The sequence below is a fragment of the Colias eurytheme genome, chromosome 9 (assembly GCF_061535395.1).
Source record: "Colias eurytheme isolate Ceu_HAF_F1 chromosome 9, ilColEury1 Martin Lab GWU primary, whole genome shotgun sequence".
In the NCBI taxonomy this organism is placed as follows: domain Eukaryota; kingdom Metazoa; phylum Arthropoda; class Insecta; order Lepidoptera; family Pieridae; genus Colias; species Colias eurytheme.
In genome coordinates this window covers 2,467,890-2,494,224 of record NC_142988.1, presented here as the reverse complement: position 1 = coordinate 2,494,224, position 26,335 = coordinate 2,467,890, and the positions used below count along the sequence as shown (strand labels likewise).

General features: G+C 34.4%; 1 protein-coding gene across 4 annotated transcripts; it reads right to left on the bottom strand.

Moving 5' to 3' along the window:
* Positions 1–1,792: 1,792 nt before the first annotated feature.
* On the bottom strand, positions 1,793–26,298 carry AP-1gamma (adaptor protein complex 1, gamma subunit). 4 transcript variants are annotated; one of them, XM_090105998.1, is made up of 19 exons: positions 26,108–26,298; positions 23,520–23,581; positions 22,368–22,524; positions 20,162–20,350; positions 14,805–15,043; positions 13,603–13,679; positions 9,990–10,085; positions 9,290–9,616; positions 8,750–8,968; positions 7,952–8,110; positions 7,171–7,258; positions 6,689–6,836; positions 6,073–6,159; positions 5,208–5,334; positions 4,674–4,769; positions 4,146–4,329; positions 3,686–3,834; positions 3,171–3,263; positions 1,793–2,723 (listed from the first exon to the last, which is right to left on the bottom strand). In XM_090105998.1, exons 1-19 carry the CDS (start codon positions 26,164–26,166, stop codon positions 2,622–2,624), a joined length of 2,658 nt encoding a protein of 885 aa, XP_089962124.1. In that variant the 5' UTR covers positions 26,167–26,298; the 3' UTR covers positions 1,793–2,621. The 4 variants fall into 4 exon arrangements, with proteins under 4 accessions (XP_089962124.1, XP_089962125.1, XP_089962126.1 ...); XM_090105999.1 differs by having other exon boundaries at positions 22,368–22,509; XM_090106000.1 differs by lacking the exon at positions 26,108–26,298 and adding an exon at positions 25,210–25,683.
* Positions 26,299–26,335: the final 37 nt, after the last annotated feature.

Sequence of the window (26,335 nt, the reverse complement as noted above, 5' to 3'; positions counted from 1 at the left end):
AAACGTTTATCTTTTAAAGGAACAGTAATATTTCAATAATTATGATAGCATAAAACATTATGTAAAACTATAATGATAATTCAAAAAGGCTATTTTAAATGATAATGATGTGATTGTGTTTTACAACCCTCAAGTATGGTCAAGCATTAAAACAATGACTAATTAAAATAACGAATATCATAAAATGCATAAATCAAATTTCAGAAATATCCAATAATATAAAATAAATTAAATATTTCATAATGACTACTATATTAGTTTAGGGCAATTGTTAATGATGTTAGAAATCTTAAATAAAATATGATATTAAGTACATGTCACATCCATTCTTGCCTTACTATACATGTTATTATACAAATCTTCCCTATATACATAACAGATGTTTTAGCCCATATTCAAATAAATCTATACCTTAAAGTTACCAACCTAGAAAATGGATTTACAATCTTTTAAACTTTGTAATGATATTGGAGAAAGTTAATTTTATCGGAATTTAAGCAAACAAAAAAAAGTCCTGTATCATTTGAACTGTACCTCCGGAAGATTTGAGGTAAACTGTATGAGATTTTAATAATACTGACAATTGAATTCTATAATGTAATTGAAATTTAGTAAATTATATTTTTCAATTAAGCAACAAAACTGATGAAGCTTTTATTAATTTTATTTTACGACTGCGAACAAAAAAATAACCATATACGTTCAAAATTTCAGTTTTACGAAAAATTAATAATAAAATATATTGCAAAGACCACGTCCGCACGATGGGCCCCAGTCACACGAATAAGTCTTTTAGTATTTACCTAAAGTGGAATGTTAAACGAATCTCTAAGTGTAGCCTTAAAACACATAAACTTAACTATTTAGAATATCTATGTGTTTTCAGGCCTTATGTGTCATCTGTAAATGACGTCACACATTAAATAGCCACTCGATATGGCATAGAATATTGGGAGTAAAATATGGGTATTGTAGGTGTTCAAAGTATTATTTTTAGCCCAATTATTACAAACAAATATACAGCGAATATGTTTAAATATAAATAACAATAAGAAGATAGAATGTAGACGGAAAAACAGTAAACTGTGAAACTCTGAATAGTTGGAAGGGGTATCTTTGTACAAAAATATTTTATTTGTTATATTCATTATTTAACAATCTTTAGATACATAAACATGCATTCTAAGAACCAAGATATTGATGATAAAAAGAAATGAATAAGTAAAGCAAAAACAAGCAAAAATATTTTAAAAAATCCCATAAATATGGGATGTCATAATAAATAAATGGTAAAAAATATGGGATTCTTTTGTATTTATTAATGTGTGACGTCATTCCAGATGGTTTTCTACGACACTATGTAACACGGTTGTGTCTAATTTCACAAGTTGCTCAAGGAACGACCCACAAGCCAATATGGCCAACTGCTAGCTTTGTACAGCGTGTTTGTTTGTATGGCTGCTATCATATACGTAACGTTCAAAATTAATTAATTACTGTCTAATCAAATCTAAATAAAAGATAAATAAATAAGATTTATCTGATTCATTTTAATTATGGATGATTAGATGATATTTCAACAAGAATGTAAGTCATATAAAAGATATTAACAAATTATTTAAAACAATGTTTTTAATACTAAATACTTACTAGAAGTCAGTATATAAACTATATATAAAGCAGCCATACCACATAGCGACTAACATCTACCAATTATACAGTTAGGCATCACTATACAGGCGTCAAATAATTTTGTGAATGTTATATTATTCATTTACTGTACTTATGTAAAAATTAAACTTTTGGGATATTCACAATGAATAATTAGTGATCATTATTATGTTGTATTTATCGATTTAATACATACATTTTAATTTTTTATAATACTTTAACTTGAATTTCCTTACTTAATTTTCATCACATAATAGTAACATTCACAAAAGTATCTGACACTATCCATATGTCCGTGTGTCCGTGCGTCCCCACAGACCGGTGACACTCGTCGTACGGCTAGTTGCTTCGTGGCCCCGTGGACCGTTTTGCTAATGAGCCGCTTGGCTAACGAGGGGCTTAGCCAGTGGGCCACTTTGCTTATTAGTAACTTGTCCCATAGGCCATTTTGTTGGACAACTTGGCTCAAGGGCCACATTGCACTTGGGTAACTTATCTCATAAGCAAACTTTCTAATGGGCGACTTGGCCCGTGAGTCACTTTGCTTATGAGCAACTTGGCCCGTAGGCAATATTGCTCATGGGAAATATGCTTACGAGCAATTTGGTTAACAAGCAACTTGGTCCGTGAACCACTTTGCTCGTAAGCAACTTGTCCCATCAGCCACTTTGCTCACTCGCAACCTTGGCCCACGTGTCACATATTCTATGGTCGCACAGACAGTATCCCATAGGCCGAGCGCCGCCATCCATGAGTCCCTCGGGCCGCGTCTCTTGGACCATATCCCGCAGGTAACGTGCCCCTTGTCTCATCGGCCACGCGTCCCTTGGGCCATATCCCGCAGGTCACGTGCCCCTTGTCTCATCGGCCACGTGTCCCTTGGGCCATGTGCCCTTGGGTCACGTGTCCCGTGGGCCGTGCCCCGCGGGCCAAGCGTCCCGTGGACCGTGTCAGTTGAACAGGTCCGGCGGGAAGTTGTTCACCTCCGCCTGCTCTAGTATAGGGTTGCCGTCCATCGTGTAAGATACCCTTATCCGGAGACGCAGTGGTGTCTGTAATACAATATGTGTAATTAATTATATTAGCTATTTATTTAGCATTTTTCGTTGTTTAAAGAAGCAATAGTTGATAAATCAGAAAAAAAAACACAAATCTGAACAGGAGAACATGCATGCATTGCTATAACAACAGAAAACATGCTTTTATTTATTAAGTCATAATAAAGAGCGTGTGTGCCGAGCACACGTGTCAGAATTGAAACTTCTTTGGCAAGATTCTAAGGTACCAAAAATTGTCGCCTTTCTCCATGACGCGGTGGTATTGCCAAGACGCAACCTTGTAATTTTACTCTCAACGCACCTAAAGAAGTTTCACTTCAAAAATGTAGCTAGATATCGTTCAAGGTTTTGGGAAAGCACGTAAAATTATATATTAATACAAAAGAGAGTATATAAAAGAAGGTTAAAAACAATGAAAGTCGGTTAAAAAGTATTAAATACCTTGGAGGGGTTGGTGACTTTCAACTGCTGCGTGATCTCGCCCTGCGGCGTCAGCACACTACCCGACGGCGACATCATGTCCAATCGGAAAGTCTGCGAAATAATAGTATTATAATTAATTTTCGTTACTGTTCATTGTTAGTATCTCGCTCAAAAAATGGTTTCTGTGTAAATTACATAACATGACATTTATTAACTCTATAATCGTAACACAATTCAATGCGAATAGAAAAAATAATAATTTAACATGCCTCACAATCTGTTTTGATTCTTTACGATTTTAAACAGACAGCAGACAACACCGTCGCGTCGGCACGGCCACCTCCACACATTATTTTGAAATCCAGCCAGCACAGCTCGCCTTTTACTTTTTTTTCTTTTTTATTGAATCCAGCTAGTACCTCAGACAAGACTACTTTTTTTTTCAATCCAGCAAGTGTAGACAAAACTACTTTTTTTCCAGCCATCACAGGCAACATATTTTTTTCTTTTTTGTAATGTTGCTCGTGACTCACCCTCGGCACGGCCGCCTGGAACAGGAAGTCGGTGAGTGCGGCGGGCGCGGTGGAGTGCGCGCGCATGGTGATCGCCGCCGTCTCGCCGCCGCGCCGCACAACCAGCTCTACACGGAGACCGTTGCGCTCTAGAGCGGTTACTATCGCCTCTGTAAGTGTATATGGTAACATTATTAAAACCACTAAAGTCATCAGTCATCAGTAGCGAAAAAAAAGCTATAAAAAAACTTGTAATTTACACCAAAAATTTGCTTTTTTTTAAATATTTAACAACAAGAATGAACATCTTTGACAGTCGCATAAAAATAACAATAACTTGAAAATTACGTCAAAATAATTGAAATGACCGCCGAAAATTTTTTATATATTTATATTCAAAACATATAATAATCCTACCAGAATATAATATTCATACTACTACAACTAAACAATACATCAAAATAAATAATCAAAAACTAACCAGGTGGCTCCGCAACATTAGTAACCGTAGATGGCGCTCCAAACAGTCCATCCAACAAAGCGGGCGCCATATTGTTGTTGAGTCCGCTCACTCCGCTCATCGCGCTCATTCCGCTCACGGGCGTGCTCGTGGGCATAGTACTAGTCGCGCTCAGGTCGAGACCGCTTAGTAGATCAAGAATGTCCTGGAATTGGCAAAATTTGATACTTTTTAATAAAATTTTACTTTCAATAAAAAAAAGGTTTTAGAGTTAAATTAAGTCATCTTTTATATAGGATTAACATCCATTGTAAATCTATGTAGGTACTCAGTGACGTACGATGAACAATTAGATTTACAATTACGCTCAAAAATGTCCGAAGCTAAACTCTGCCTACGCATGAATTAGGCAGAGTTTTGTAATAAATGACTTTGAGCATTGCCACGACGAAATAGGCGTTAATTTTAAATAATGTTTTATACAACGTGACATTTTTTGACAACCTTTTAATAGAGAATGAAAATAAATTAAAAATGCAATCAACTCACATTGGTACTTGTATTGTTGTTAGCAGCGGGCGCTGCGTGTTCCACGTCACCATTGGACAGCGGCTCTGAACCGATGATGAGATCCAATAACGCGTCCTGTACATAAACAATTTACATATTGAAACACGAAATAATATTGTTTATATTCTTAACAAATTAAACCAAAGGGGAGGAGGAAGTTTTAAACACTGGTAAAAATTAAAAAATTGGTTGTTTGTAAAGTAGGTTTACGATCGAGATGTTTACGTGATAACATAATGCAGTGGCAGCGCTCGAGATGAGACGGGAGATCGGTCCGTCTCTCTCTCGTTATACCTGCGATCGCGCTCGTGAGGTTTTGGTGTGACACAAGTTTCTGAACATGTCACCCGACTAAAACGATTTTAAAAACGTTATCACGTCAAAAACCTGTGTTATAGGAGACATTCAGTCAGTGGTGTGGTTGTGTTTTTGAGTGAAAAAATGGTATGAATATAATTTTTTTTTGATTGCGTGTGTGGTGCCTTCGCCTCCTGTACACTATACAGTATGTACCTGCTCGGGCGGAGGCCCGGAGTGCGCGGGCTCGGGCTCCGCGTCGCTATCGTCCCGCTCGCCCGAAGCCCCGGCCTCCATCGCCGGCATGCGCTCCAGTAACGCCGGTCGCAGGTTCGCGTATTGCCTGTGAACGTTACATTTTAATATATAAAGTGGCCGTAAAATTTAACAATAAAATCTATCTCGCCAGTTTACAAAATGTCTTTTTTTTGTGTGGTGTTTCTCAATGTTAGCCAGAAGGGCTTCTACATTTTAACGCGGACGCGGGAGTTAACTGAAGGTTCACCCTGGTAGCGACATGCGGGCGGGCGTCCCCCCGCCACGGGGATCTCGAACCTCGGCTTGGGCTGTCGCTTGAGTGAAGGAGGCCGGAAGGGCCCTTTTTTTTTTTTATAGTGGGGAAATCTTCCAAAGATACCCACGGCCCCCGGGGAAGGAGCCGTGGGTTATGTCGGATTCTTACCGACTAAAACCCCACTGTGTTCCGTCGAGCCGCTTTAATGATGGGGCCGCGGGTATTTGTTGGAATTCTTCCGCGACTAGTCGGACGGGGACAAAATGTCGAGAAAATAGTGATCCATAAATACAGCGAGTCCTTTAAATTACAATCTGACGCCCCTAAAATTGGCAACTGTCTTTGATTCAGCGGTCGTACGTTTGACTATAATAATTATGGTAGCTTACAAACGCTCACAGTTATGTTTTATTCTGAGAATTTACAATTCCTAATGTCCGTGCCATTTGTGAACCCACGGAACTCCTTTCGCGGAATGAAAGCTTTCAATTCACACGTGTTCAATATGTATAACAAAGTACTTTATGTGAAAACATCTGCAGTTAATATAATTTAGTAAATATTTACCTGAACAGCTGTGATAACTCGACGCCTCTTTGCTGCAGTTCGATGTGTATGTGAGAGCCGAACGTGTCTATGATCACGCGGATTTTACTGTAAAATAAAAGAGATAAAAATTAAGAATTCAAATATTCTATCTACACTTTTCAATAAAACGTTGAAATTTATGTTTATATATAACAAGTATAATCCATACTAATATTATAAATGCGAAAGTAACTCTGTCTGTCTGTTACTCAATCACGCCTAAACTACTGAACCAATTTTCATGAAATTTCGGATGGAGATATTTTGATACCCGAGTAAGGACATAGGCTAATTTTTATCCTCGGAAAATGACGCAATCCCGGAAATCCCACGGGAACGGCAACTATGCGGGTTTTTCTTTGACTGCGCGGGCGAAGCCGCGGGCGGAAACCTAGTAATACATAAAATATGTTATTACTTCTTAGTTCTCACCTAACCTAACCTAATGACTTCTTTGAAACAAGCATTGTTTATTTCTAGATTTTTATATTGTGTTAATCGTTTGAGATTTACAAAATTAACGCATTCGTATTTCTATTTTCAGTAGAAAAATTTATACTATTATTTTATTATTTACATATAACAAATCACTTACTCTTGACTCGGCTGCGTAGTAAATCTCGTGGACAGTTTAGCCAGAGATAACAGCAAGTACTCCTTGGTAGTTATTGATAATTGTGTCGACCACAAGAGCTTTTGGTACACGTCGATCACGTACTCCTCGGATGGCCGAGTGAACTCGTCTGCGGGTATAAGGGGGAAAGGTTAAGCGTGTGTCGGGTGGGAGTGTGTGACATAAGAAAAAAGTGACGCATTTTTTGTACATATGGTACAAATTTGGACTTAGATGTTTTTCTTACAAAAACTATGCCAAAAAGAATCTATTATGCAATAAAAAAGGGCGTAATTCATTGCTCTGCTCATTATATTCCTGTCTTGAAATTAATTATAAGCACAAACTAAACTTACTTTTCATACATAGATTACATTTTTAATAACATTATGTTTTCGAACATTTTATTTCAATTTTATTCAACATTTTTTAAATAAACTATGGTAATAATAAAATATACATACCGACTCCATCATCATCGACCATGGATATAGCGTTACTGGCCTCCGAGACCAACATGTCTCCGTACTCGCCTATCGTCCAAGCCGCAACCTGAAACAGTTTAGTAATATCTTGGTAAAAAGTTTTATTTTGGTCCTTCGAGCAGGATTTGCGTAGAGTTTGGAAGCTTTATAAAAAGTTCGTTCGATCTCTTTCGTTCCTCTTTGTAAAGGTATTGGTCGTTCGATGTCTTTATTTGTATTTTTAAGTTAAAAAGGAGCGTGTGTGGCGAGCACACGTGTCAGAAGTGAAACTTCTTTGGCAACATTCAAAGAAACCAAAATCGAATCGAAGCGAATGACGCGATCCTGATTTACTCTCAACCCGCCTAAAGAAGTTTCCCTTCAAAGTTACGAAATTGCAGCATATTATTTTTTTATTTAAATATTCAAATAAGGCAGCTTGTTTTTTGAATTGTAATGCTTATCGTAAGCGATTTTAACATACCGTATGCTAACTTGGACGTATTGATATGCGGATGGCGCTGTTTACTAAGGAAAAAATTAGCTTTATATGCCGACTTATTTCGTATCTTAATACGTCTATGTCCAGTCGATACGGACATAGACGTATTGATGTGCCGTTGGCGTAGTTTAAAAAAAAATTTTTTTTTGCCGACTGTACACTTATCACCCAACTTTATGCCAACGGTACCTGCACGAGCAGCTGCTTCTCGGTCGCGTCGAAGATTTTTCTTTTTTTTGCGAACTGTACACTTATCACCCAACATTATGCTGACGGTACCTGCACGAGCGGCTGCTTCTCGGTCGCGTCGCCGCAGACGGCGCTCCGCTCGAGCGAGATCCAGAGCCGCATGGCCGCGTACGCCTGCCGCTCACCCGGCGCCGCCGACACTATCTGGATCGTGTTTGATACTGTGTCGTCGCGGAGGTAGTTGCCCGCCTGGAATATTTAAAAGTAAAATAAATAAAAAAAGACGTGTGGCACTCGGGGACTGCCGCGGTAAAGCTATTGCATGCTATGCCTTCAAGCCACACCTCCGTGCCCGTAGGAGTGGGGAGCGTGAGGTTTTTTCGTTACGGAATTTCTGGATTCGGTCCCCGCGCTCAAGGCCCGCGATAGAAGCTATGCAATAGCTTAAAAAAGCATATGCAAGCAATATGGTATAGCATAGTGAATGAAACTGCGGGGTGAGACGCGCCAACCGCTTGCCTCGTGCCCTACACTCGACTGCGCAACGCGTCTTGCGAAAACATAATATTATGGTACCAATCAGTTTAGTACATCGTGTTTCAATTCCTATAAGCGTGAGCTCATTCCTTTTCAGTATAACTATATCTATAGAAATAAGAAAGTTATTATATTTATTTAGCTTATTTATGTTAGTTTTAAATTTGTTACTGTCTTCTTAAGTGCAAATTGATAGGTAAACAAAGCGAAATGTACGTAAATAATTAAATATTTTCAGGATTCTTATAGTGCAATTCCTAACCAATTCACAACATTGAATAGCCGTAGCGAAAAAATAACAACCTAGAACTAAACTAGCTCACTAACTAGCTCGAATAAAGCACTACTGACCTTCAGCAGAACCTGGAACAGCGTATCCAAATGCCACTTGCTGCTCGGCGCGTGTCTCTCAGCGGCCAGCACCATCGCACTGGAGCAGTGCGCTTTGAACTCCGCGTCCGATCGCTCCAGGAACACGAGGAGTTCTTTCATCATGGCGCGAATGTTCTGCCCGTTGATTAGCGCGAAGGATAACTCCATCGCCCGCCGTCGGATCGATACGTCCGGATCCTGAAAGTTCCAGAAATATTATTTATTTATTTTAAGAATGGTATTGGGCAGTTAAGGGGTAATTTTAAATGATATAGTCACATTTGATGTGAAGATCAATTGGAGAATATTTTTAACCGACTTCAAAGTTAGGAGAATCAATTCTATGGGTGTGAATGTAAAATTGTCAAAATTGTACAGTTTTCAGGGTGCCAAAAGTGTTATGGGGGTGCTAATGGTGTAGATATAGCGACATTATTTCTGTCACTGAACATATTTAGTAGAAAAATCTCTGTAAAGAGGGCAACAGGAACATTCAATAGACTTATACTGGAAACTCACCTTCAAACACTCCAATATAGTAGTCCTGTGCCTTTGCACCGCAGACGTATCAACATGTACGGTCCTCAGCAGCGTATTCAGTGCCACGTATCTGATATTCTTATCGTTATTCAGCAGGAACCGTCCGAGTATATTGATGGCTAGCACGCGCAAGCTACTCTCCGACTTAATATCCATGATTGAGAGCACAGTTTCGTATAATATAGTGTTGCCGACGTTCTTGCTGGTCTCCGTGTTGGTGGCCACTTGGGCGAGTATGTCGTTCATCGCTTCGGACGCTTCCGCGTCGTTCTTGCCCAGTATACGGAGGAGACGGAGGATTTTCACCTGGAAAATTATAAACTGGTAAAATTTTCCCCAAAATAAGATGCCCTGGATGAAATGACTTGGAGCTAAAATGGCGGCATTTGTTAAAACTTGTTATTTTTTTTTTGTTTATTATACAGATTAAACGGCAATAGGCAAATAATAATAAACAATACAGAGATGCTTACTAAAATGTGATAGATTTATGAATTTAGAGGTCTTATATGTTATTTTACATGTTCATTAAAATTGCCAACTGTTCCATCAGTCCCCGGAATCACAGACACAATAGATAATCTATTGTGTCGCGCCCCGATCGGGGCGCTCGGTGGTCAATGGGTTAATAGATCTGTCCAAAAATTTAAACTTAAAACTATTTTCAATATCATCTTACCTGTAGGAATGGATCGGAGACACCGCTTACATCATGCTCCGGTGAATAACCAGCAAGGATCAAGTTCTTCAATATCCTCACCAAATTCGGCACAATCTACCAGCAAATTACAATTAAAAATACCCTCTTATAAAACATTTGAAATGCGCACAATGACAGAAAGCTAAGGGATATTACATTTACTAATTATTAACACAACCAACAGGCGAATGCATCTTCTAAATACTCCAACGATAGATAACATAAATAAAACGCTTTTGCATAAAGGGATACCAAATTAAATATGACCAAAAACAACATTTACCCCCACCATTGCATTAGTTACGTCCTCGAGTGCAAAATTCAAACGAGTGACTAAAATTATAGTTAATACTGCATCTTGTAATTAAGAGTATTATAATGAACTGGTGTGTTCTTTTTGTATAAATAAGTATATTAATATGAAACCAACCATATGATGAGTACATTTAGAGCTGTACTGTACTATAACTGTACTCTTACAAAATTATATGCAAATGTTAACAAACCTACATCCAAAAATTTTTTCTATTTTTTTACCAGCCCATATTTTGAGATTAACATACATTAATCTACAACCTATTTGAAACTAATAGTGCTTATTCTCTTATTCCAACATGATGATAGTAATTATGGTAAACTGTTGCCCATCATGAATACCAAATACCCAATAAATATTCAAGCTTCACAGTCGAAGGGTTTCGCATACATGTAAATATATTCGTCAGGCTTAAACATTGAAAATATATCCACTAAGCAAGGGCAATAAGCTGAATATTATTTTTGTAAAAATTTAAATTTTGGTCAACTCTATCTACTATTAAAAGCATAAGGATTTGAAGTGAATCCAAAAATTTTGAATCAGTTTTGGGGCATAGGTATAGATATAACCAGACTACTGTTTACAGCAACAATATATGTTTTTTAAACAGTATATTTGACGGTGAAGCTTCGAAATACGCAATATACATATATAACATTCTTTCATACATATATATATAACCAACACAATGACATGCTCAGATATATCACAGTAAGCCTTTTGATCTAGATTTTTAACCAACTTCAAAAAGGAGGTGGTATTATTACTGTTAGTATATCTTTATCTTTGGATAAGAAACTGTTACTGTAAAGAGCGTGTGCCGAGCACACGTGTCAGAAGTGAAACTCCTTTGGCAAGAGCTAAGATACCAAAATCGTCGCCTTACTACATGACGTGACAGTATTGCCATTACGCGACCTAAAGAAATTTAACTTCAAAAATGAAACATCGCGCTTGTTTTATTTTTAAATTAATATCTAGATCAACAGGCATAACTGTATAGTGCAAGGATCATCGTACGGATTACCTCGCGTTGCCCGCTCTCCTATGGGACAACACAAACATACATTAGTTATATTCAATTTATTTACATTTTTACATCACATACAAGATATGGAGACAAGACAATAATTCTCATGTTAGTAGTAGCAGTTATAGCTTTGTCATAAACTAACCTTTTTGAATGATAATTTTATAAAAAAATATTCTCAATATGTATCTATAATAGAAGTATTTGCCAATCATGCTGAAGTCTTAAACAATAGCTTATCTAAGTACATTTTAGTTCATACATATATGGTTTTTATTATTTAAAAAAACATATAAAAAACTGAAAATAAAAAGTAGATTTTATTGATTATTGTTCTATCTATCTCAATATATTGCGATAACTTAAACCATATACACGTTGTCAAATTTCAATACTTTATAAATCTAAAACTTGGATATTGAAAAGTTTCAATATTATCGTAGCCTTGTTGGAATTGACACGGTTCTAATAAAAACATTAGAGCAAAAAACGATAAGCGGCGAGGCGTTGTAAGTGAAATCAGTGATAAGATTGGCTCGTATTTACAGCATTTCAATTTAATTTTTCTGTTATTTTTCTATATTTCTTTTATTTTTAATATGAATTGTTATTTAAAAATTGTCTGGAATTGGAAATTTCTAGATATTTGGTAACCTATGTTATTTGCCATAATGCTCACAGTATTCATTATATTTGGATAAATAGGTAACTAATAAGAAGTGAAAAATAAAGTTAATTATGAATAACTGCGATTAGAAAATGTACTTTATTCCATTGAGTAGTCAGCATAAAGTTCTTTTGATAGAATTCATTTCATATTTCAGAATTATTTCGTAAAACATAAACAAATATACAACCAGATTAACAGAACTAACGTTATATACAAGACAGGACTAAAGTGAAACCACAATTATATTTATAACCCGTTAAGCAGTACTTGATCAGTTTAATGACCGATTTATTTGTTACTCGTCGCTCCCAGTACATTAGGGTTGCCCAAAATCAGTTTTTATCAATAAAAAAATATAAATAAAATTGATTCAATATATTAAATGTAATCTTTATTTTTAAACACTGGGTGTTAAACGTATTTGCATAACGTATCGCGTATTACAATGTTGCATATGCTGTATGCATATCAATTAATCAAGAATTGTACTTGTTATTACACTCAAGGTTCTATGTATATAGATACTACATTTTGTATATAGTATCTTGATCCAAACCTTTGATCAGAATCCTAGTGACCCACTAGCTTACAATCTACAATCCAAATAACTCCCCGATTTAATATATGTATGAAATAATGTAAATTGAATTATGCCAAAGGATACTTACAAATAAATTTAATTTAAATCAAATTTTCATGGCTAAATAGCATGAAGAATTTTAATTAAGCGATACATAATATAACGAAGAGGTATAAGAAAAAGTTTTTCCCCGTACAACAAGAAAATAGAATACAAATTTATTGATAGTTGGCAACCCTAACAACCACAGTGCCAGTTGATTTTTTACTGAAACTCGATCGTTTTACACCTGGTTTATGACTCATCCGATGTTTTAGGAGTTTGTGAAAAGGTATATCGCCTCTTTACACTCGGTATATTTATTCGTACTATATAATTATATTATTTCCATTATTTATTTGGTATTAAAGTTAGTCTTTTATTATTATTAAAATAAAGACTTTTACGTCATTCATAAACACAAAATTTAATTTTGTATTTCTTGTTTTGTTATATTTAAGTGCAATAAAGTATTTATAAATAAAATAAATAAATAAATTTATTTATTTGAACTAAATAACATACCCATATTCAAAGCATTTTCTCGAAAGTCAAGTAAGACACGTAATTATTTGTAATTATGCCACTTGCTTCAGTATTTAAACAACAACTATTATTGCCTATATAATTATTATTTGTGTAAAGAAACAACTATTTTATTTTCCTATAATATTGCTCCATTAGAAAAGAATTAAGATTTATAAAATCTTTACTCATTGAAAAGTACATAGTAAAATAATTTAAACGCAATTCGAAGAAACCTACTGAATTTTATAACTACACAATACACATAACCAAAATTAATATTATATCCAAAGTCGCAGATATCACTTATACATACTATAAACTTTATAATCCATGGTTAAAATATACATAAAACAATTCATCAATACATCATATCACACAAAACGCAACTCTATTCCTATCACAATAAGAATCAAAATGAAATCTTACCTTTTTGAAATGGTTAAGCGTGTCCGGACTGTTCTCGCACATTTCCGTGATGAGGGTCACGCCGGTGATAAGAACACCTGATAACAGTGTTTACATCTTGGTTATAGACTGAGATGATATACAAGGAAATTAAGGGAAAATAACTCGGTTTTTCCGATCATTTACCTTAATTTCTAAATGATAGAGGAAAAATGGCTCTGAAATGATTTACATTAAATATTAAAACTGGAAAAAAGGGGAATTTTTTTAAGAAATTGCTTTCAATATAAAAATGGAAAAAACGAAAATCTGAAAAAAAAATTTGAAATAAAAGAAAGTACTTTTAAAAATAATCGAGATCATTTTTGTAAAGATTAACAAAATACATGAAAATATAAGCGTATTAAAATGTCACAAATTTAATCATAGTTCATTTCAATACAAAAAGCCTGCGCAATGCCTCAACTCGATGATCGACGAATCAATCAATTTATGACAAAAGTGCGCTCATTCATTTCATTACAGACCTTATTCCTTTGTATATAAGAACTATATTTCTCAAGCTTTGCATAGTGACATCATGCGACACGCCTATATTAGATAAAAATCAATTCAATTATTTATTAAAGGTAGAATAGTCGTTGTGATTGAATTATACTTTGGCACTGTCTTTTTTGCTGAAAGCTAGAGAAATAAACGTCGTTATAATTGATAACTTAATGATTTTATAAGACTAACAATTATACTAATAGGCAATTAGAGTATCACAAACAACAATTAATTAATAGTTTGTTACATATCGAAAAAGACGATTTGTTATAGTTTTGAACGAGAAATCGCAACTTCCTTGAAGAGAAAGTTTGACAAATTGACCTAAATCTTGTATATACTTTAAGGTCGTCTGATCTTATTAGTAGTTTAATCATCTTAAAGTTGTCTTCCTTCTAATGAAGTCTACTAACTTAATGTGACGTATATACCTACAGAATTCTCATTAATTAAACTTAGATATTCATGTAGATTTTTCTATGAAAATCCAAGTAAATTTATATGAAAGGAGCGCAATTCAAAACACACATAACCTATCCTACACATTGCTATATAAACACACTTATATCTTTTTAATTAACCCTGCTGAAGTCTACCTTCCGACCTATATTCCCTCCGGGAAATCTCCACTATCGTACCTATACCACCTATTCCTATGAAAAAGTAAAACTCACCATGATTCTTCTCAGTCAGCAGACTTCTAGTAGCCGGTAGGAACATTTCCATCAGATCCGGGACTCGTCTTATGATCCTGAACGCGCATAGTGCTGCTTTCTTCTTTATGTATGCGTTTGGGGACTTTATCAGGCGTTCCACTTCTGACGCGAGGTCCCGTGCCATTTCTGGCGAAGCGATAGCGCCGAGCGTGCATAGTGCGAGACCGACGACGAACTGCGTGTTGCTGTTTAGGTCACTGCGGGTAGATTTGTGGTTAATAATCACTACATAGTATAAAACAAAGTCGCTTTCTCTGTCCCTATGTCCCTTTGTATGCTTAAATCTTTAAAACTACGCAACGGATTTTGATGCGGATTTTTTTTAATAGATAGAGTAATTCAAGAGGAAGGTATAAGTATATAATTTATTAGGTTTTAGACAAAGCGGGCGAAGCCGCGGGCGGTAAGCTAGTAATATTATATAGTATAGTAAGATCTAAATGGTTACAGTTTATGCCGTTTTGAGGCGTTCCACTACTGGCGGAACGCGATATCGTGCCATTTCTGGATGATCAATAATGGAGTTTTTTCATGAAATTTTTAATTTTAAATCGGCAAATTAAATATTCAGATTCCGGTAGAAATTAAAATCCTTTTTGGAAAATATTTATCTCAGAAAATAGGCTCAAATATACCAGACATGTCGTCAGCAAACATGCGTCCAATTTTCGACAGGTCACCGTAGCGATACTAAATAAGCCATAAAATTTTTACACCTTGACATAAAAGGCAAATAACTTTATGCAATCATTGGCACGAGATAAGTAAAGCTTGGGTTAATTCATGTTAATGAATGTGTAGTTACCGCGCGGCAAACGTTTTCTTTATCAAGTAACAAATGTACAACTACCATAGATAAAGGACATTTATTTGAGCAAAACAGTGCTCGTATTTTCTTCAGTATTTAAAATGATATATAACGAATAATGCGCCTTTTCGCTAAAAGAAATGTTAAATATAAGAAGTTATTTAATATAATCGTACTTCGTTTTTGCATTTGCTCTAATCTATACTAATATTATAAAGCTAAAGAGTTTGTTTGAACGCGCTAATCTCAGGAACTACTGGTCCGAATGGAAAAAATCTTTCAGTGTTAGATAGCCCATTCATCGAGGAAGGGTATTATAGGCGAAGGCTATATAAAAGGAGAGGAGCCACGCGGGTGAAACCGCGGAGCGCAGCTAGTTATAAATAAAACTATTGTAAAACACAACCAAAGTAGACATACTAATCGCTCATTAACCGACTTCAAAAAAAGGAGGAGGTTATCAATTCGGCCGGTATGTTTTTTTTTTTTTTTTATGTATGTACACCGATTACTCCGTGGTTTCTGAACCGATTTACGTGATTCTTTTTTTGTTCGATGCGGGATGGTGTCGAATTGGTCCCATAAAAATTTTATTCGGATAGGCCCAGTAGTTTTTATTTTATGAGCATTTTTGTCTGTATTTGTAAATGTTGCAAGTGCAAGTTTGAAGTCGGTTGTTTTTAACGCAGTTATTGACTTGTTTACGATATCAAGAGCATCTAAATTACATAATGAACACGTCACCTCGCATCACAAAATGACGTGTTTTAACACGTTCAGTACGGCATCGGGTCGAAAACACCTGAAGTGAACTATTCGCGCGGGCCGGAGAGAGATTTCTATAGCTATCGCATGGGCCGGGGTGGTTTACTTTAGGATTTTTTGTAGTGAGAGTGTGACAGATATATTGACTGGTATTCTGCCACTAAATAGTACCCATAAAAGGAAAAATATTGTATCGGATCTTTTAGACCTGATACGGCCTGCAAAGAAATTTTGTCCTTACAGGACGGATATCGGATCTAAAAGACCCGATGCCTGATAACCCGATAGCCGGCCCTTGGTGACAGGTCAGTTAATTAGTGATGTGCATAATAATTAGACGTTGCGATATTGTATTGATATCTGTTATTATATATCTTACAAAATTTTACGATTATGATGCGGCAATGGTAGCCGTGGTTGAGATTTTTGATAGTTAGAAAAAACATTTTTTACAAAGAGAAAAACAAATTTTGGAAAATAGATTTTACATTTTTATAGTGATTCCAAGAACTTTTTGATTCACCCTCGTATTGTCATAACTGTTATAATGAAGCGCATACTGTTTTTGAGGTAAAAATGAATTGATTTTTTTTAATTATATAGTCGATTCATTTGACATCAGTAGCAATCATATTCACTAGTGCCGGGATCAGGTGTATAAGATCCTATAATTTTACTACTAATTTAACCTCCTTTAATGATATTTTTTTCAAAAACGGGTCTAATGTTGTTATGCAGTGATTCAATAACAATACATTTCAAGAAAGAATTTTCAAAAAAGTCTTCAACTGGATGACACATTTGATTTTAATGTCAAAAGGTGAAACAGGTCCTTTCCACCTGATGCCGGCCGTAAATGAAGTTCACCAACAGGTCTTCTAAGCCCTATGCCGGCCCAACGATAAGTAGCCAAAATCGGGCCCCGTCTTGAACGTGTTAATATTAAATTATCAACATGTAAAAGCCTTGATTGTGAATAACATGTGGTTTCAGAGTAGAACATTACAGAGGCTAGCTCGTATTATAGTACAATAGCGCGTAATTTGAGCTAGGGTCGAGTTCCGATTGCAGTTAGAAGCCTTCTCATATTATAATACTTTAAGCCGCAAAGGACCTACGTGATACATTATTTGCTATGAAACTTTATAAATTGCGTCTCTTGGCAATAGCATTTATTACATTTAGGGAAATAAAAAGGATTTTTGCTCTTAATTTTGATTGCATTTTTTATTTAATTTGCTCAAAAGTGCTGCGTTTACGAAATTATTGAAATAAATAAAATATAATATTTATTTATACCAGGATTAATTAATTGAATTTTACTTTATGTAATGAAATCGTTACTATATTAATAAATGAAAAAGTATAAAAATAATATATTTTCACACGTCTTTCAGCACTTTTCTTTACTAGATATAAATAATAAAAATAATAATTAATAATAATTTAATATTAGATTCTCATTAATCAGTGTCCAACCATCAAACAAGAAAAAACGTGACTGGTGCGTAATTCGATTGCCAAAAGAAAATGTATTAAGTTTTTCGTGGAAAAAGCAATTTCCTCAGAGAATGCGGAGGTCTTCGGAGGATCCGTAACAATGGAAAGGTCAATTGTCTATAGAGGGCGAAGCGTCGAATGTATAGCATTTCATTCCTAGGGGAGTATTTGTATGTAGGCGTTATTGGCTACCTACTTGGCCGTTCCTTTACAATTTAAGGACGTAGATTTATATGTTAATCTACAGACTTTTCATGTCAAAAACTTAATATTCAATTTAATTACAACCCGCCCAACCTTTTGACCGTGAAAGCATAAATGATAGATAGCTAAGTTATTTTCGGATGACATTTAATTACACATGCAGACAGAAATGTGTTACGGAGTTTAATCAATAAAAGTAAATCATGGTTTCATACATTTAAATATGCAAGTAAAATTAAAACATTGCTTTTATTTTTGGCACCATTTAACGAACATTCTGGATCAGTGACCATTTTTATGTGTTTTCATAACTTGATAGATAGATAAAACGGAAACAAGATGTCTTTCTATTCCTTTGGGAAGGGTTAAAGAGGAAATTGCAGTCCAGTCTTCGCTATGAATACAAATTGAAATTTTCCCAAGTATTTTTAAAGATCATTGAAATTCAAATGAGTTTAAAATCTCAAGTTCCAACGAGACGTTGATGGAGACTTTTAATGAAGAGTTAATTGTAAAAATTATTTTAACAGAGGTGCTGCAGGATTAATGAATGTAGGATGAAAATTTTTTTAATTTTACACGACTCTATTTCTAATTTAAAAGAATAAAGAAATCTATTATAATTCATATTGAGCTGTGCTATTGAAAGTGAAGTGCCGTTTGAAATATGTCCTTTTAAATCGCTAGTTATTAAAATATGAACTCGATTACTTAAATACCCATTCATACGTTAAACTATTTACAACTTCAATAAAATATCCAGTACAGCCATTTTTGGCACACAAAATACGGTATTTACCATACAAATAAACTTCGGCTAAAAAATTCACGACTAGACTTGTGAAAAACGTAGAGACAAAAGCTTCTTTAAAAAAATATAACTGTACAAGTGACATTTTCTTTAAAATATCATTCAGTATAGCAGCATTGGCCTTCGTACTTATTACTAGCACTAAATCATGTACGTCATGTGTATATGTATATACCTATATACCAACGGACCGATATTTATTACGGGGTCGACGGTCTAGGCTAGCTGCGTCTAGCAAACATGAGTTTATCGCGTTTCGTAGTATTCATATCGGTTTATCTGATATTGAGGAAAATTAGTTTTTCCTCGACAATTTTCCGAAAACTTTATGTTAACCCGTTTATAAGGCTTCTTGCTTAAAGGGCAATGAGCGGATGACGTCTAATATACGATCATGTCCTTTGAGATTTTATTATGAAGGTTTAAATCATGAGGAACAACAAAAACACAAACTTATATTAACATTATATTGGAGTTGGTATCGATATTATTTTAATGATGTAATTTTGTTAGGATAGTTCAATGTTAAAGGTTAACAAATTGTGACATAACATTTGCAAGCAAAGAGAAACAAAGATTTGAACAATAAGATGTACAAAGCTTATGTCTTAATCGTACATGTATTGTTCCGCTGATATTAAAAATAATACTGTTATAAAAAATATGAGACCAACTTCAACTGCGTGTCTTTTAACTATTCACGCCAAACCTCATAATAAATGTCGATAAAACAGACAAGGCCACAGAATTTCCTGGGCAATGACCTAAATCTTTGAAATAGAATAAAAAGCAAGGATTTACAATCTTGTATAAAAGTTAGTCCAATTTTGATCTACTGGCAAATTGCTATAAAAATAATGAACTTAAGAAAATCACGTAGAATGAAAACAAGCAAAAAGAGTCGTTACATATTATTGTCTTGACGGTCAAACAAAAATTTTAATACTTCCATCCATTTCTCCGCAGTTGTTTGTAATAATATAATCAATAATGAATAAATCGTATTTAAAATCTTATTAAAAGAAAAGCACAAGAAAATACCATTTAAAATCAAATGTATCCACAAAAACTTACTTCTTCAAACAATTCGTGATTAGCAGATGCACGTCTTGCCGTTCGTCCAGTAACAACATGGCTCCCAGGTACCCCACGCGTTTGTCCGTGAACCGTGGATTGGCTATCAGCTTAAGACATTTAAAAATACCAAATCTATCCACAAAAACTTACTTCTTCAAACAATTCGTGATCAGGAGATGTACGTCTTGCCGTTCGTCCAGTAACAACATGGCTCCCAGGTACCCCACCCGTTTGTCCGTGAACCGAGGACTGGCTATCAACTTGAGGCACTCGAGCTGACCAAAGTGCGCCGGGTAGCCCAGCATGTGGATGTATAGGAGTTTCGCTATGTTGCGACATCTGGTGGAACAGTATGGTGTTTTGAATTATAATATTTTGAAGTAGATGAAGTTTTAAAAAATTGTAACGGACCGCAAAAAAGCTATCGGCACCTTATAATCATCGAGTAGTTTTACTATGTTTGGGAGCGAATGTGTGCGGGCGCGTACGTGTACGTGTGTGCGTACGTGCGTGTATGTGGGAATTTATGGGAAAAGGTGTAAATTCGGTCTAAGTATAACTTCAGATCTAGGAATTATTCTGGTGAATGGGGAGGAGAGCTGTATGAATACCAGTTTCGCTACGTTGCGATATCTGGGCTGGGAGACAGACCTTTTGAATATAATGAATGACAATGGACATGCTCTGCTCAGTGAAGATCTGAATGTGTATATAAATGGATGTAAGAATGTGTGCATGGTCTGCTTTATTGGTCAGACATTGTTTTATTCAATTGATAAATGGATCAATATCTTGTTCCACCGCTTCTCAACGACCTAATAGAATAAATTAGACTTTATTTTCTACTCTATATAAGACTAATTACGTTATGACAAAAAAGCCTGATGCGACCAGAACGGTAATTAGACCGGACTCTCAGTGGAGTTTCGTTTGCAAAAATCGCGGACCTAAATCTGACTTCTGATATATATTGTATAGATCCCAGACATCCTATAGACAGATGTTGCCAACCAGTTTTGTGGTCCCCCTGCCCGCACCCCGGTAATTAAATATGGCATACAAAGAAAACAATAAAAATTTCCAAAACATGCCGTGTGGAGTATCAAATGAAAGAGCTTATTGAGTAGATCACGAATATATAGCATACTATATACATTTCTTACACTTTCTCTAAGATTTTTTAGAAAATTTACGAAAATGGTCCATTTTTGAGTTAACTTTAAACCACTATAGATTGAAAACTCATGAATATATTTTTTAAATTATTATTTTAAATAATTAACAATAGTCCATTGTTTACGATTCAATATTTCGTACAGTGAAATAGTTGCATGGGGGAGTGGGGGGAGCATTCAAAGATGGCGAGTATATTTTCAAGTTCATATAGTATATAGTTATTTTCATCAAATCCACCACATAGCTCACTTATATTATATTACGAACTATTGAATCATAAACAATGGACTATTGTTAATTATTTAAAATAATAATTTAAAAAATATTTTCATGAGTTTTCAATCTATAGTGGTTTAAAGTTAACTCAAAAATGGACCATTTTCGTAAATTTTCTAAAAAATCTTAGAGAAAGTGTAAGAAATGTATATAGTATGCTATATATTCGTGATCTACTCAATAAGCTCTTTCATTTGATACCCCACACGGCATGTTTTGGAAATTTTTATTTTTTTCTTTGTATGCCATATTTAATTACCGGGGTGCGGGCAGAGGGACCACAAAACTGGTTGGCAACATCTGTCTATAGGATGTCTGGGACCTATACAATATATATCAGAAGTCAGATTTAGGTCCGCTATTTTTGCAAACGAACATCTCCTTGGAGCCTGCTCTAAATCAGGTTGGTCTTAAATGAAAAGCGACTCGGCGAAATAGATTTTTATCATTGCGTTTTTGTTGTAGACGTTTTTTGACATTTTATCTTTGCTGGCAAAATGCAGAACTTATGATTATTACTTTAGCCAAGTTTCCACAAAACATGCATAACTTAACAGAGTTTAAAGTACGCTACTGTATTTCATACATTTATGCATGTTTAATTATCAACTCTTTGGCGTGGAGAATGTTTCGTAGAAAGTGTGAAGTGGATAATAGGGTTAACGTATTCTTTCTACTTCTTCATTAACATTTGCAATACAGTTACAAGCCAAACAATGTATCTACTTAAGAAGTTGCAAAACCGCAATAGCTACCACAACATGTCATACTTATCATAACTAGGTACTGAACAGGACTCTAAAATGAAGAGCGGCTATCACAACGGTAAACAAGTTCTGCATTAACTACCCTACAAAGTCATCTCCAAAACAGCCACACCTGTAAACAAACATCACATCCTCACCTCCACACACTATCCTCCTCCCTGAACGTGGACCGTATATAAGCGCACTCCTTGTTGACCACGCTTCTTTCTTCCGCGGCAGTTCGTGCCGCGCGGATCTGACGGATCAGATCCCTGAGCCGCGTGGGCGTCTGCATCCGCACTGAAACCGGCGCGACTGTTACACGACACACACACAAAAAGCGTTCATCAGTGCATTGGTTAAAAGAGAAGTAAGCGTGTGTGCTTGCGTCGAAACTTAACGCCCTTCGCGTGTGCGGGTAGTTTGCACTTTGCAGATAGAGGTCGAGTTTGATAGGAATTACAGGCATTTGAAGCGTGGACACGGTTGCGTGTGGACGTATATACGTATTACGCACGCCGTAATTGTGTTTTTTTATTAGAAGGTACTAGACAATAAAACAATAGATTCCAAATCTATTCCTAGTTTCATTTGGAAATCTATTCATAAATCTAGTTACAAAGATTTGCAAAACAAGAAAGACAAAAATCTTAGATGTAATATATCATGCAGGTGATTATCAAAATGGTGTAAAAATACTATCTACAGTGTGCAAAAAATTCTGTTGAGTCTATTAAATTTCGACACAGCACAGCAACAAAGGTTAAAAATAGAAGAAGGCCTTAGTGTCAGCTACAGAAGAATTATTCCCACCTATATATTAGAAATTTTTATACAAGGCATTAAATAGCTGTCACCAAAGTTAATAAAGCATTAGCTTTTATTATAACTACAAATAATTATATTAAAAATTTTAGAAGTAAATTTATTCTGTAGGCAAAAACAGTAAAATTAAAATTCTATGGAAAAATAAATATTACAAATACAAAAGGACAAACAGATACAAGATCAGTAGGTACAATTATTATTATTGTAAATAAAAATAAATTATGTTGTAAATATAACAGATAAGGATTCTTATTATATCTATCACATTTTTACAATACATATTATGTACATTGTTTGTTTTAAAAAAAGCACTAATATACAGCATTATTGCAGTTTTAATAATCAATTGAGACAATTACCTTTTGTTTGATTCAATTTTTCATATAAATATCATATTAAAATTATCATATATTTCTTAAACTGAATAACTATTATCTGTATATAAAAAAAATAGAAAATAAAAAGCATTATTCAGTACTCACCTCTTTCAATTGCTTCATTTACAACTTGTTTTATGGTGGCAATGTTAAATGCCGGGTTGAACCTGGACAAAAATATATATAGTAAATACATATTAGTGGTCAACTATATCAGAGGCTCCTACAATTAGTGTATTGGTTAATAATTAATTAATTAAAAAAGTCTATTCATTCTTTTGAGCACAATTGTTAGTGGAACTTTGATAAATTATAATTTACTGCATTGTTTTCAGAAATATCTCATAGATGGATTCATTGATGGATTTGTTGTGAAAAAGGTCAAGTAATAGATGTTCTTGCTTTTTATCAAATTTATAGGGTAATGCAAAGGGTAAATTAAATTTATAGGGTTTTTTAATGTGTTAAATCTTTTATAACTTGTTTAAGACGATAAAATAGAATAATACAATATTATTCTGTACAATTTATTAATATGCTTTGCCGACAAATCTATACACTCATGAAGTACTTGTTATTTTATTAAATTGAAAATAGCACACATCTGCAATGTATTTGATCAAAGTATTATCAGTAGTTATTATTTCATTTGAACAGGTGTTATAAATCAAAGGTCTTAAATATCTACTCACAGTATGTTGTTAAAAATCAAATCAAAAGCTGTTCAAAAGTTAAATTATGTACTTCTGTTTGTTTTTCTAACTAAAAGTGTATAAATGTTGAGGTATAATCGAAGCCACATTTATACACAGAAAGTAATGTAAAAAAAATAGTAAAACGTTAGCCACATACTCCCATCATCTCTTTTACACAAAACCTCTTTTCTATCTGCTTTTCTTTCATATTTCTACATTGCTTAAAATAAACATAGTGTTCTCATTCCAATCGCCTATTTGTTTTTACAAATATACAATTCAAAAATATTTAGAACTTCACATTCTAATGTGCAAAAATAAATTACTTTATTGTAAGTATAAATTCATAAGAAAATGAGACTGTTTACATATCAATTATATTGGCCATACATTTATCACAATGGTGTTAAATTCCAAGGTTGACGATATTGTATTTATTTTCATGCACATATCAATTGTTCATGGAAATGGTCAAAAAATGTTTTAATTTTTTAAACATTATTTAAGCACAAATTATTTCATTCTATGTTAGACTTTAAGTATAAAACCTTCTACACTTTAGGATATTATTGTAACCTGTAGTTGTAAATGGTATAAACAAATTTTAAATGTTTTTTTTACTGTTCAGTCCATTTTGCCTCGATAGAGCCGAGTATACATATTTATATTAATTTAATTGTTATAACTTGTGAATCCCTGAGCTCTCTGTTATTAATACATCTTAGATGTATGATATCTTTATAGTAAAGTTGTATGTATTTTAATCCCTCAGTCCCCGGAATCAAAGACACAATCAGGCCGCTCGGTGGTCAAGGGGTTAATATCTCAATACCTACTCATTTATTGTTGTATATCGAAATTGTATAAATAAAAATAACTAACTTATAATGCTTGATATTTTAATCAGTACTTAATGATTATAAGTGAGAGTCTGTTGTCGAAAGAAGTATTAAGTGATTAGCGAATAGAAATATAGCTTAATAGTACTTAGCACATAGAGTAGCAGTAGAGGATATAGAAATGCCAAACGCCTAGTAGTTTTTAGAGTAGAAACACTATTTACTCTACCTAATATGGAAAATAAGAAACGTAATAATTACCCGGATTCTGAACCGTTCATTTTGTGTATTTTATGTTGTTTGTATCCAAAATAAATAAATTATCTTCCTGGAGATTCCTGTTGAGCAGTTATCACAAATGTTCGAAGACGACAGGTGCAATTTCCTTCAGATTTAGGGTCGATGTAATGACACACTCTGTTTTACATTAACACTTGAAAACACTTAAATAATAATTTAATGAAAATAAACAATAATTAGGACAGTTCAGTCAGAGTTTTAAGCATTTTATCTCGTCACAAACCATAAAAATGCAAGTGAAATCGCATGCCACCTTTGACACAACAATTTCATATTTTCACTTTATATCAACATTCTACCATTGTGTTATTGTATCGCAGATTTTGATGATATATCACAGCAAACTTTTCGAGTAAATCTTTTATCACAGATTTTACAGTGAATAATTACGGCAACCGCCAGCTGACATTTCCTGCGTTGCAAGAAATTCAACATGGCCGCTAATCATGACATGACTCGTTTCGTTTACTCGCTCTTTCATTCAATAGATGACGTTAATGAGTCAAATGCGTTGATTTTAAAAAATAATTTATAAAAATATTTCATAATTAATTCGTACACTAAATTTTAATTATTTATTTCATACTTGAAATAATTTGAAAAATAGGTTTATCGAAACATTAAATATTTTTTTTGGTTATTTTGTTATGATTTTGACCTAATATAAGCTACTTGCCGTATGTTGCGTAGGTAGGTAGGTGAATACGGAGCTACGTGGAATTCAACTTAACTTTATCAAAATATTATTTTTCGAGTCATTCTGGTAATTATTTGAAATTATCGAAAAACTTCTAAAAATCCAGTAATTTTCGGCTAAAACACCAATAGTAGAATTTTTTACTTTTAAGGGTAGACCTACCTTCTATTTTGGTCTGGTGGCAGGACACTCCAATCCACTTCGTACATAGGATATGCCATAATGTTGAATTATCGCACAATAACTTTAATATTTTCACTAAAACATTTCACAAGAATATTCACAGTTACACGCGACAGTGCAAACCGAACTGTTATCAGGTGTTTTATCAGGTGCAGGTACTCCTCAAATATCCAGTAATTACGTATCTCTTATCAAAAGTTACATTTA

What these genes read in the sequence shown, in the direction of transcription:
- AP-1gamma (XM_090105998.1), bottom strand. Translation starts at nt 26,166, where the DNA reads ATGGCATATCCTATGTACGAAGTGGATTGGAGTGTCCTGCCACCAGAC. An exon ending in TGTTCCAGGTTCTGCTGAAG is followed by an intron (nt 8,111 to 8,749) that starts GTCAGTAGTGCT and finishes TAAATATTCCAG; the next exon opens with GCGGGCAACTACCTCCGCGA. An exon ending in AGAAGCAGCCGCTCGTGCAG is followed by an intron (nt 7,259 to 7,951) that starts GTACCGTCAGCA and finishes AAACTGTTTCAG; the next exon opens with GTTGCGGCTTGGACGATAGG.